Genomic DNA, 12,436 nt, shown 5'->3' with positions numbered 1-12,436 from the left:
GTCAAGTTGCCATTTCTCCCCACATTATACAGGGATAACATAAGATATTTCTGTTCTAGTTTAAGATTCTTTAAATTTCAAATTTCCTCTTAAAAAAGAAAAAGCTTTGGATTGGGTTCTTTTCTCACAGGAATTCAGTAGGGTTGTGTTGCAGAGATTTTCTTGGTATTTTACCACAACAATTTTGAAGGCTTCCAAACCAAACCCTGTACCCCAGAACTTCAAGAGGATATTTTCTGTGAAGTTACCTTGAAACACACCCACCTTTCAGGAGCGGAGCAAGCCTCTTCCTTCTCTAAAGTTAAGCTTGGAAAAATTGGGTGGGCTTTAGACTGCTCTTTCTGCAACTTCCAAAGAAATGGAGAAGAGGCACACTTCTCTGGACCACGGGACCAAAATGTGGGATAGCTGATCCAGTGGAATTCTTCTCTGCAATAAACCTGTTCTTTCTTGTGTATGTTGGCTTCAGGCTGTTTGGGACAGGATTGTCTCATGGCATGGGATGCTGATAGGACAGAACAAGACCCAACACTTAAAATTCCTTTTCAAATTTGTGAAAATCATGGTGCTCTTGGCTTTTTTGGTTGGAGGGGAGGAAGTGCAGTCTTACTGAACTTCCAAAAATACATCCTAGACTTCATGGTCTTTTTTTTTTTTTTTTTTTTGTCTTGCAGGCTCAGCTGTCTCAAGTTCTGGAAGAAGTGGGAAATCATAAGCAAAGAGCAGAGATGGTAAGTGTTCATTTTTTTTTACAGAGCAGTAAAGTATACAAAGTTCAGTTCATTTAAACAGCGGATCAGTTCCAAATATTCCAAAATGAATAAAAAATGAGCACTGTAAAAGTTTGTATTGCTACTGCTAGTCTTGGCACTCTGACTCCATATGCACCTGGAACAAGTGTTGGATGAGATCTCGTGGGCTTTCTTCCTTTTTTTTGGCATTTGCCTTTCTCTTTGGTAGGAGCTCTAGATCAGAAGCAAGCGTTTAATTTCATACTGAATTAACTCCTTTCTTTGGGGGCCTTTGATTCCGTCTCAAGTGTGCGAAGGACAAGCAGATGAGATATGACAGAATTATCACAAACTATTTTTATATAATCTGTTAAGTTTCCGCTGGGTTTGTCTATTTTATTGACAGGTCACTCAAGGACCAAAATTAATAGAGGCTACAAAACCAGGCAGTAGGGAGGTTTATGTGCAGTTTCATGGCTAATGTATGCAGTTCTTCATACTCGGGGATAAATGAGGTGTCATCATTAAACTGTTTTGTGAACCAGTGTGTTTGCTCATGGGCAAGTTGTGGCATTCCTGCAACTTTTTCTAGTCACAAGAAAAACCTGAGCAGTATCCAGGATGTAGACACTCATTCTGTAGATGTGTTTTATACTGGATTAATTTTATTACTAATGAAAAAATAGGCATGTATCACTGGCTAGTAAGTAGATGCTAAACAGACATCTGTTCTAAAATCTAAATTATAAACCACAGTGCCAACACTAGTCTTTTTAGACTTCTGCTTAACTCTACTAGGGCACTGGAGGGCAGAACTGGTGTGCCCCTCCTGTATTAGTAATAGGTTGCCGTACATCTGCTAGTATTTTTTTTTAATTTGTGCTCCTTGCTGTTCCACCATCAGATTTTTCATAATGAGAGTGTTAATTGATTCTGGTTCTGGGGTTATCTTACATTGTGGACAAACATCTCTGTATGCTCAGCTGCTTTCTGTGGTGACACAGGTCAAAACTGGTAGTTCCAGAGAAAACTGAATTAATCCTATTTACCATCTGATCTCATTACATGCTGCTTTGTTAATAGTTTTAAATTCTATACAATCAATTTTGCATTGTGCTCAGTGGACTTACCAGAGGAAGAATTTGCTGCTATGCTTTAAATATTTTGATGTGTAGTTTTTTTAAACATTTCAAAGTTTTTCTTTTTGGCTCATTAAGCCTGGATTTTCAGTTATTTGTTTGCCTTCAAAAGTTTGTCATATTTAACAGGCTAGCAGAGAGCTGGAGAAACTGGAACTTCCAGTGTTAAAGCATTAATTGGTGGTGTGCATCATCCATCAGCAGAGGATAAAGCAGCAGTTAGTGTTCAGTGCCTATTCCCGAGGGTTACTCGGTGGAAATCTGCAAGTCTTGTGATCTTCCAGTAAAGCTCACATCAACCTCAGATGAGCAGGCTGTATTCTGTCATGCTTTAGACGATTGGATTCCAGTTGTGAGATGTGGGCTTTATTCAGCATTTTGAATTTTGTTGGGTAAATACAGGAAAATTGCTTCATACAGAGGAAGAGAGATTGTTTTTCCTCTTTTTCCCTTTTGAGGGGAAACCTGACAGTATAGGTAGGTCCTTCTTTTCACTGGTGATAGATGGTTCTCCTGCATCCCCAGGCGAAATCTCCCTGGTAGGGAAAGATGTGTCACTTCTCGTCTTCCACAGTGTTGGTGGTGGCAGAGGTCTGTTCACTTGGGATGTGGCTGTTCCAAAGGGCTGTCCAAGGGCTCCAGCGGTTATACTGTCAGCCCCACTCTCCTCCCTGCCATCCAACAAAATTTTCTTTATGTGGTTTTGTTTTGTTGGGTTTTTTTTACCCTTTCCAGATCAGTGTCTCACCTGGATGGCCTTATTTTCAGACTCCTTTAAAGCTGACGCTGCAGCAACTGTTTTGCCTGATTTGGATTCCTGGCATCTCGCCTTCCTTTTCATCCCTCTCCCCGTTTTTCTCACGTGATCCACTGCTTGTTAGATTGATGTTAAGCCTCTGCAGCTGGGGGGAGGCCGAAGGGCTCATCCTGCTCTGGGTGCTGACAGATGTGGATATTGCTTTTCGTCAGCCATTCTGCAAACAAGCTTATGGCCCTAAGTGAAATGGAATAAACACCTGTCAGGTGCTATCATACAGTCTGATGGATCATTGGGCTGCTTCTGGGATAAACCTCTGTGGAGTGACATCTCTATCACCACCCTGAAGAGTCCTAATGGCTTTGCCACCCTCAGCACTGGAAATGAAGCCATGTGCACTGGGGCTGGTGGACTAGCTGATTGGATCTCACTGATGAGTTTGATGGGCTTCCTTGTCTGCAATGGGGAGCATCTTGGATGCCCTGGTAAATAATTCATTCGTTACATAGCAATATTTAAAAGTAAAATGCTTGTCGGATAAATGGGGTAGGATCGTGGCCTCAGTAAGACAGCATCTGCATGTTCTGTGTCCTTGGCAGGGGAGGACCCTAGCTCAGGGAGTTGTGTCAACAGGGACAAGAAGAGACAAAGGGTGGTTTGTGCTCTAGGGGACACCAGCACAGGACACAAGGTCTTGCTGGTGGAGGGTGGGATGGACTTGCTGCCCTAACTACAGTCGAATACTCCAGTGCATGCTTTCCTTGCTTGTCAGCTAAAAGTGAGTTTACTACTGGAAGAATAAAAAAAAGAAAAAAAAGAAAAAAAAAAGAAAGAAAAGAAATTTAAACATCTTCAGCTAATTGCAGTTGACAAGACAAAGGCAGTTTAACTTTCCAGTATTAATTAGCAAACCCATACTAATTAGCTTGTATAAGCACAATTCATGCTTCTTTCCCTAAATGCAATTAATATTGCGACTGAAGACGTCTCTGGGCTGTGCCACTGTATCATTAACGTACTTTGCCCTAATTAGACACGGCCAGTAGTAGCTGGAGAAATGAGTTTGTGATTACAACCATAAAAAATCCTCTAATATTTTATATCCTTCAGGGAACTTGAACCTAGAATTTATTTTCTGATTTAAGAAAAATTACCCTTATCATTGTGCTGCATAATTAATAATGAAACTTTGATTTTTCTCTCCCCCTAACCCTTCACTTATTTATTTATCTTTATTCACAGTTTGAGTGTGTTCCTATTGTAAGGGAGCAGTGCTTGCCCGCTCTTGTGAGAGGTGGTACGTAACAGGGTCACCAGTCTGATAGGGCTCAGGTAACTTAGTTGTCCCACAGATCTGTGGGTTTTGTGTTTCTTTTATTAGCTGAAAGAATGTTTTTGTTGTGAATTTTGGTTGGTGCCTAAGCACACTACTTTCCTGCAATTTTTGTGTATGTATGTGCATTTTTCTGACAACTTTATCAGCACCGGATGTTTTCTTTTCTGAGGCTAGTGCTCCAGTATCTTTATCTCCACGATGTGCCAGGAGATTGCTCATAGAGTTCACACATACGGCTCCCTGTTTCATGTTTCCCAGGATCTTACTACTTGTGGTATGTTAGTTTAATGATCTACTGGCATAGAGCTGAAAGCTAGTTTCACTCACACTGAACTATTATTTGTGGAAAATGCTTTCTTGTTTGTTATATTATTTTTCTTTCACTCCCTGAGGGAAGGAAACAGAAAATGTGTTAGTTTTTCTAATTTTCATTTGCCTTTTTCATATCCTTTTATAGACCCGAGGAAATTGTTCAGCTCAAGCTTGCCATCCAAGCAACAGCTGTGATCCCTGATCTTACACTTTCTTTCAGTCTGGTTCTGTAGCAGAGGGCAGTCATGTCAAGATTTTTTTTTTTTTTCACCATCATTAATCCCCAAGGGAAGTGAGCTTGGTATTAAAAAAGCATCACCTGTATTTTCACTGCCCTGAGGTGCTCTGGGTATCTTTTGGCTTTCATCTTCAAAAGACAGCTTGGCCCATGTGGGCTCTGAAATCTATAGACTGCTCATTGGAACAAATTATATTTCACCCTCCAGCAGATTAAAAAGGATGGATGTAAGAATCAGAAGAATTGCTTAGCAGGGTGGGAGGTAAAGAAGATTTGAAGTCCAAGAATGTGACCGTCACAAAATGAATGGCATAAATTGAGTGTCCTTACTGGACAAATAAAGACACCTTAAAATGAAAGTAATGAAGGCACCTTGCCTTGAGTAAGTGTTGATTAACCCTTTGCAAAGAATAGGAGACCTGTATTTAAGGGCAGCAGGTCAGGAATAGTTGAGGAGCCAAATCATGTGTTCAGTCTGATGAAATCATAATGTTTAAGATTAACTTGAATATCAGTGACTGTGTAAACTGATGGTTTTTCGGGAGAAATAATGAAGACAGAAAGGAGAATACATGAAAGAAACTCAGAGAACACTGAGCATGTTGTAGCTGGGAACTAGCTGTTAACTGGAAAACAACACGAAAAAAACTGCGAAGAGTTTGGGAAAACTGCAACAGGCATCAATACATAAACAACAAGAGACCCACACCATTCATAAACCTTTTGCATTATTACTGAAAGACTTTTACTTTCTAGTGATTGCATCAGACCTCCAAACTTTTAAGAACTGTGACTTTTGATACTTAAAAGAAATATCTGGCAAGGATTAAAATTCTGTTATATTTTACTTTACAGGCGATAACAGTGATACTATAGAAGAAGTGAAAATGAGAATATGAAGGAAATGAACTTTAGTATAGAAAGACCTACCCTGGATAACTTGCCAATATTACACATTTAATTCTTGTTTAAGAGTTATTAAACATAAAGCAAAGAATACAATGGACCAGGCATAAGAACAAAAGTAGATTTCATTAGTGGAAATGTAAATTCTCTGTATTATCTATAATGGGATGGCAATTAAATGTGGGATTAGAGTACTGAGCCACAGTAGTAATAAATAAAGATGAGGCTTTGCTGGAACATGCATGGAACCAACAGGCTGGGCGGGGAAAGGAGACAAACGGACCAGTACAGGAAATCGCCATCTATCAAAAATGTATTTCATCATTTCTGAATTGATTTAGCAAGGCGACAGCAGATCTACTTATCATCTGACAGATTTTATCCTAACACCTTATGTGAGACTAGCAAACCCAAGACAGATGAGTAGCGAGGCACTCAGCTGAGCAGCAGCATGAACACAGCAATAGTTTTAGTAAGGCAATTTTAGGGAAATATCCAGTTCTCAAATCAGATTGAAAAACATGAATCTGGTTATGAAGGGACAGTAAAAGAAGCTGATGCAGAATGAAATGATATGGTAACAGAAGACTGGAAGAGGACTTTTAGATCATGAAGTTCTGTCCTTTGGTAACTGCTACAACTGCAGCATATACCTCAGTTCATAAATTTATCAATTTTGTCTTGAAACTGCTTTGGATGTTTGTGCCATTACTGTCATAGAAAGTTTGCTCTGACAGCTGAAATCTTCCCAGTTCCAATGGAAAATACATGTGCAGTTAATATCCTTTTTTTTTTTTCTTGTGCTAACGTTCTCCTTAAACTACAGTGAGTATTCTTCCTCCCTCGTATTTATGCTGTGACATACTAATAGACAACAATTGTTCTCTCCCAGCATTTCATTTGTTTAGGTTAAACAAATCAAGCTCTTGCAGTCTTCTCTTAAAACAGGCTCTTTGGGCTCCTCATGAATCCTGCAGCTTTCTTTAAATCTCTTCCCGTTTTTGTATCTCCTTTGAAGATGAGTAACCAGAGTGGTCATGTCATTCCAGGTGATGTCCCAGCAGTAGCTTGTACCGAAGTGTCTTCTGCAGGAGCTTCTAGTGCAGGCAGGTACCTCTGTCCTGGGTATAGCTCAGCTCTCCCTTGCAGAGTCACATTACCCATTTCCACTGCCGCATGGCACTGGTGTTCATCCTGTGATCGATTAATCTCCCCAGCTCTTTGTCCTCCTCTCTGGTTTCTGACTGATGAAGACTCAATTTGTAGGAGAGGTTCTAGCTGTTGTGGGACTTGTGCAATTATATTTCAATTCTGTTGCTGTTCCGTCAGTTTTCACCTAGCTTCTTTTTTCTGATTTATTTATGCTCCTCTGTGATAAAGCCTCCCTGCTTTGTGCTACCAGTAATTGTGTTTGTGCATTTATTCTTTTTGACCCAAGATCTTCAGTGAATTTTGTTTCGTTTAAATAAGTTTTCATGATCAGTGTCTGAGATGTCTTTTTCTCTATTGGGTAGCTTTACTTCAGCAGAGCCTTTTGTTGCTTGTTTGTTTTGTATATACTTCACAGTGTTTGTATTATTCTTCACTTTTATCATGTGGTCCTGTGAATTTAGAAATGTGATTTTGTTGAAAGGAGGAGGGTTAAGTGAGCAGGAGTCATCGATGCCTTTTTTCAACTTTTCTCACTGTGTTTTTACTGTAGAGCTTTGGTTCTCCAGGTGAAGTAAACCCTAGAACAGAGGCATGGGACTACTCAGTTATTCTTCTCCGTTTCCTAGCTGAGAGCTCTACTTCAGTGCTTGTTGTAAACAAGTACTTTAAATTTAATCCTTGCAGATCCTCACAGTGTTAAGAATATAGTAAGCTCTGAGGCACAGAGAGAAGATTTTTATTTTTCTTCCCACCCCACCCCCCTCCTCTCTTAGCCTAGGGAATGATGAACGGTTTCAGTTGGTTTTGTTGCATCTGTTGCATGTTTCTGCTTGGAAAATTCACGTTCAACACACAAAACTGGCAGCATCAGAAGCATCTATTGCATGTGACTGTGGGCAAAGCAGAGAGCGATGGAAGCTTTGGGATTTTGGTAGATGAGTGCTGAAAAACTGCCTGTAGACTGGAGAGGTGATCAGTACATTACACTTTTGCATGTTAATATCTCAATGCTATTTTAATTAGGTTAGAAGAAAAGACTTAGTGAGTCAGTTCTTGTGGTTTATCTCTGTTTCAAAAGTCTAGCCAGGCACATGGGATCAAATAGTACATTCCCTTCAAATTAAAACGAAATAAACGGTCTGTTTAAAAGTCCCATTACACAAATGAACCTGCTGTTGGATCCATTAACGTGAAAGTTTTATGGAACTCAGCAGCACCATTTGGTTTCAACAGGACTGTTTTCGTTTTTCTCACCGAAGGCAGTAACAGCTGACATGGGGTTAGGATTTTCAGAAGGAGGAAACATAGCTGGCTAAAGTGGAGAGCTGCCTTACTGCAGCTCCTCCCTTTGGGCTCCCAGTGGGACAGGTACTGCTGGATTTCAGGGTAACAGTCTGATCCAAACCTGAACGGCAATTCTGGCTCAGGTGAGATGCACGGACAATGATCTGATTCTCAACCCGTCATCTGGGGAGGTCTCCACGCTACAGGTGTACCCGTAAAACCCGAGCTGTATTGACAAATGCAATGGGGTGCTTTTTGGTAAAAAGGATGATGGCTACTGCTCCACTTTTCAACCTGGAAATAGGCTGAGAGTTGATAATGTGCTCTCACCTTTGCATTGCAGGATTGTAACTGGAACAAGGACTGTGGAGGGAGAGCAGGGCAGGGCTTTTTTCTCATCACTTGTTGAGCAGAGGGGAAAGGTGGATCATTTTCCTGTGGAGGACGCTGCTGTGCTGCAGTTAGAGTGGTCCTGTTGCCAGTGTTGCTGTTACTGTAAAATCTGAGTTACACTGAGTTACTTGGTTGAATAAAATGAATGGGATAGGGATATTATCAGAGGCCTTATTATAGTAGGCACAGCCTTGAGATACAAAAGACATAATATGCATGCAAATATTGTGCTTTTCCAGACTTCATTTATCTTTACATAGTCTGTAGGAGGTTTATGGGCTACCTCAGACTCATGTGGTTTGATTTGGTTGAGCTAAAATTTCCTGGAGGGTGCAGGGACTTATGTTGAGCACTTTGAGAGGCAGGGGAAAATCAGGCAGGAGGTCCAGGATACCTCTAGGGTTCAGGAATTTCTGCTCCTTTTGTCTGTCTTGCCAAAAAGGCATCTTGGAGAAGCTGTAGAAGGAAAATGTGCTTCCAGTGCATGTCCAGAAGAGGAAAAGGAAGACTTGATCTGTTGAACAGTCATGTTAGGATGGGACAAAGAAATCATTAGTTTCCAACTTGCTTGTGACAAAGACGGAGACCAGTTTTCTCCTGCTTTCACAGTCCTGGGAAGTTGTACCTGTATCAGAAGGGAATCATCCGGAGAGATCTGATCTGAGAATGGTAATTCTGTAGGCACAGTTTATCCTGAGCATGGGGGAGGATGTGAAGATCTCTAGCTATGGGATCTGAGGGGGGGCATTGAGGGCCTGTTCAGTGGACGTGCCTGCAGATCAAAGGTTGCTGGATACTTCTTGCCCAGGGCTGGCTTTGTGTGTACAGAAAGTGAGATAAAGCTTAAAAAAAAATGAATTTTCAAGACTATCCTAGTCCTTGTGCTGACGGCCTAATCAGCTTGCTATGTTATTTGTTTTGCTTTCTATCTGTTCGTGTCTCAGCACCCTTAGAAGAGCTTGTTCCCAGTGTTTTTTGCCTTTAGCTGATAGGTGCTGGGGGTAGGTGGTAGTGGTGGCAGGCCAGGGTCTCTCTGAGCTGATGTGTCAGGGTAGCAGAGTCCTCCAGCAGGACCTGTAAAACCTAATTTATCCACAGAGACAAGAAGATCATAGAGCAGAATGTTTCCTATGACCTCTTGGTAAATAATCAATGGCAGTGCCCTGCCTCTTTAGAATTGCTTAATTGAGGCTGACAACTCTTTGTTGTATTACAGGATCTAGCTTGTCAGGAGAATTTTAACTTATTTATGAATATTTCATTAACCTCTAAAGACTGGGTGTATAAAATCAAGCTCCTGCCAGGCCCTGTCCTGTTGCTGCTCTTTTCAGTGCTAATGTCACCCAGTATGCATCTATTACACCTTCCCTCCCCTCCGAGCTGGACCTTGAAGTTTATTGTTGGTGGCAGCAAGAACATGTTCACCAAAGGTTAAAATGCCAGGCTTCTGTTTTGGCACCAGAATGGAACATACGGTATTTGAGAGGGAATTGTTTGGTGGTTTTTTTTGGTTTTTTTTTTTTTTTTTTGCTTTTTGTTCTGTGATTGCTTGCTGGGAACTGAAAGGGACTGCAGGCGTAATCCTGAGAGGCTTCCGGCAGAGCGGCATTGGCAGAGCCCTGTAACCTTTGCTGTTTGGCATGAGGAGGAGATTTCCCACTTTTTATGCATTAAAAGTCCACTGCTTGTTATTGCAGGAAGGCCTTAGGATGGGTCATTTAGCCAGAAAACCTTAAATCTGCTTCTTTTAGCCTGTTCTTTAGGGAAGAGTTTGGGGAACAAGACTCCTTCAAGCATCTGCCCCTTGAAGGCAGCTGGGAGGCTGTGTCGAGAGAGCTGCTACTTTCCCATAGCTGGATCCCTTCCCCATCCTCATATTTCCCATCTCTGGGAGTTCAGAGCATGAAGCTCTGCTGGCCCCTGCTCACCCTCCCTCTGTCTGCTGAGACACACCAGAAAGCAGTGCTCCCACTGTAGTGAACTGCAAAATTGGGCTGGAGATGCAGTGGGAGCGAGAGAGCTGTTCTTAAAAGCATGTTGAAGTGCAGTCTGTGGGTTGTTCCATGTGAGTTGGAGCAGGAGGATTAAGTTCAATTTTCAAGTCTAGCACTCAGTGAAGGCTCCTTTGCTCTTCTACAGTATTAAGCAGAGATTGATTCCACTGTATTTATGTTAGGAGACGAAGGAACATAAATGGATGTTGGATTCCTCTTTCGCCTTTGACCTTCCTAGGTGGTATGTAAAAAGCATAGATTCTTCTCTTGACTGTTTATTATGTGATGGTTTTTCAGCAAGAAACCTGAGGGGGGGGTGAGAGGTGGCATTACAAGCTACCATTTAATGAGAATTGTTGACTGAATGCTCCACAAACTCCTTGAGGGTATATTTTCAGGAAACAAACTGTATTCAGACTTTGTACAGAGGAGGTATGACATTGCAGATATTTGTTGCTTTGCCTGTGAATTACAGCTGCTAGAAGACTTGTCTAGCAAAAATGCCTGCTTCTGCATGAAAGAAGTGACCTGTGTGATGCTCCTCTTGAGAACAGACAACTCCATTGCACCAGTGCCGCGGTCACACTGGACGGGGTTGTGGCACATTGTCCCACATCTTGACAGGTTCCCTAAAGAGCCTGTTATCTGTGTTTTGCTGGGCTAACCAGCAGTAATGGGTAGGACGTGTCAGCCATTTAAGGCTAATTACTCCAGAGTTTCCTTCTCTCAGGTGGACATCTGCTGGTTTGCTCTCCCTGGTGGGAGGAGCGTTCGATAGCTGTTAAAAGAAACAGTAATTACGTGCTGGTGAAAGTAGTGGAGGGTGGCTGGTAACAGCAGAGAGGCTTTGAGCTGAATGGACATGGAAATTACGTGATCCTTCTTCAGAGCGAGCTGTTAGAGCAAAGAGGGGGTTTATGGATGGAGCTGTCAAGGAGTTTTGCTGTCACGCAGTGGTGATGAGGTCTCGTGGCTGCACCTGGGAGTGTGGACAGGACAGGGCTGCAGCAAGGCTGAGGGGAAGAGATTCCTTGTCTGCTCCTTCCTCTGGGAATAAGACTTGAATGTGTAATAATACTTGAATCAGCTCATGGGTTTAAATTAACGTCTTCGGTTTCCTTGATCGGTAGGTCTCTTGCACAGGGTATTTGTTCTTCTTCCTCGTGAACTTTCCAGTTTTGTTAATCTTGAGCTCTGAGCCAGCTTCCATCCTGCTGAAATGTCATGGAATCATAGGATGGTTTGGTTGGAAAGGACCTTAAAGATCATTGAGTTCCACCCCCCCACCATGGGCAGGGACCCCTCCCACCAGCCCAGGGTGCCCCCAGCCCCATCCAGCCTGGCCTTGAGCCCTGCCAGGGATGGGGCACCCACAGCTGCTCTGGGCAGCCTGGGCCAGTGCCTCACCACCCTCACGGTAAAGAATGTCCAGTAGTGCGTGCTTCCAAACTGTTGCATCTTGCACCCATCCCAGAGTACCAGAAAAAAATAAATACAGCTTAAAATGGGGAGTAAAGCTCAGGAAGGCTGTCAAAACCATCCTGAGTTGGTACCCACATGATGACTGGTGTTGCACGTTACTTGCTGTTGACATGGGGTCGGAGCTGGTGACCAGGGTAGTTGCCTTCAGACGTGCTTTAGCGTTAGTGGAGCATCTGTCCATTAAAAGAGGACAGGCTCCTTCCAGGAGAGCTGGTGTGTGGTGGTTGTGTATATACTTTTTCACCACTGGTGAAAAAGGGCCATGAGTGCTACACTGAATGGGTCAGCTGGAGTATTTTGGCTGTTCAAAGCTGCAGGGTTTTGTGCCCCATTCTGCACCTCCAACTGAGATACCAAGTCTTGGTCTGTAGTGCATTGCTGCAGGGTAACACTATCAGTACTGTCATGTTATCCCCTGTTCAAGTAACAGCCCTGTTTGCTGTAGATTGAAAAGCAAGAGAGAAAAATAAATATTTTGCTGATATTTTTTTTTCTCCTAAGCGTTCCAGACAGGACTGCTAGAAATGGATCCTCTGAATACAGGTTAAGCACCTCCAGTTAAACATTATTGCTCATCAACAGTAATCTACTGTTGTGTGGAGCATCTGGGGGTGTGGGGCTTTGTGGTTCTGATGGGGCAGGATGCAGAAATGAGCAGAGGGAGGTGGGTGAGTGGGGAGGGTCAGCATCTGGCAGCGTTGGGTGTGAGAAG

The 12,436-nt window shown here is 42.5% G+C and overlaps 1 protein-coding gene across 2 annotated transcripts in view; it reads left to right on the top strand.

Moving 5' to 3' along the window:
• MAD1L1 (mitotic arrest deficient 1 like 1) overlaps nucleotides 1–12,436 on the top strand; it is a 380,536-nt gene that overhangs the window by 186,987 nt on the left and 181,113 nt on the right. For both annotated transcript variants that reach the window (XM_055805552.1, XM_055805553.1), the window contains one exon: nucleotides 675–731. In XM_055805552.1, the coding sequence (XP_055661527.1) occupies nucleotides 675–731 (57 nt within the window). The remainder of the gene's footprint in view (nucleotides 1–674; nucleotides 732–12,436) is intronic.

This window comes from Falco peregrinus, chromosome 5 (genome assembly GCF_023634155.1).
Source record: "Falco peregrinus isolate bFalPer1 chromosome 5, bFalPer1.pri, whole genome shotgun sequence".
NCBI classification, from domain to species: domain Eukaryota; kingdom Metazoa; phylum Chordata; class Aves; order Falconiformes; family Falconidae; genus Falco; species Falco peregrinus.
Note: the sequence above shows the minus strand (reverse complement) of the source record. Positions and strands in the feature narration are given on the sequence as shown.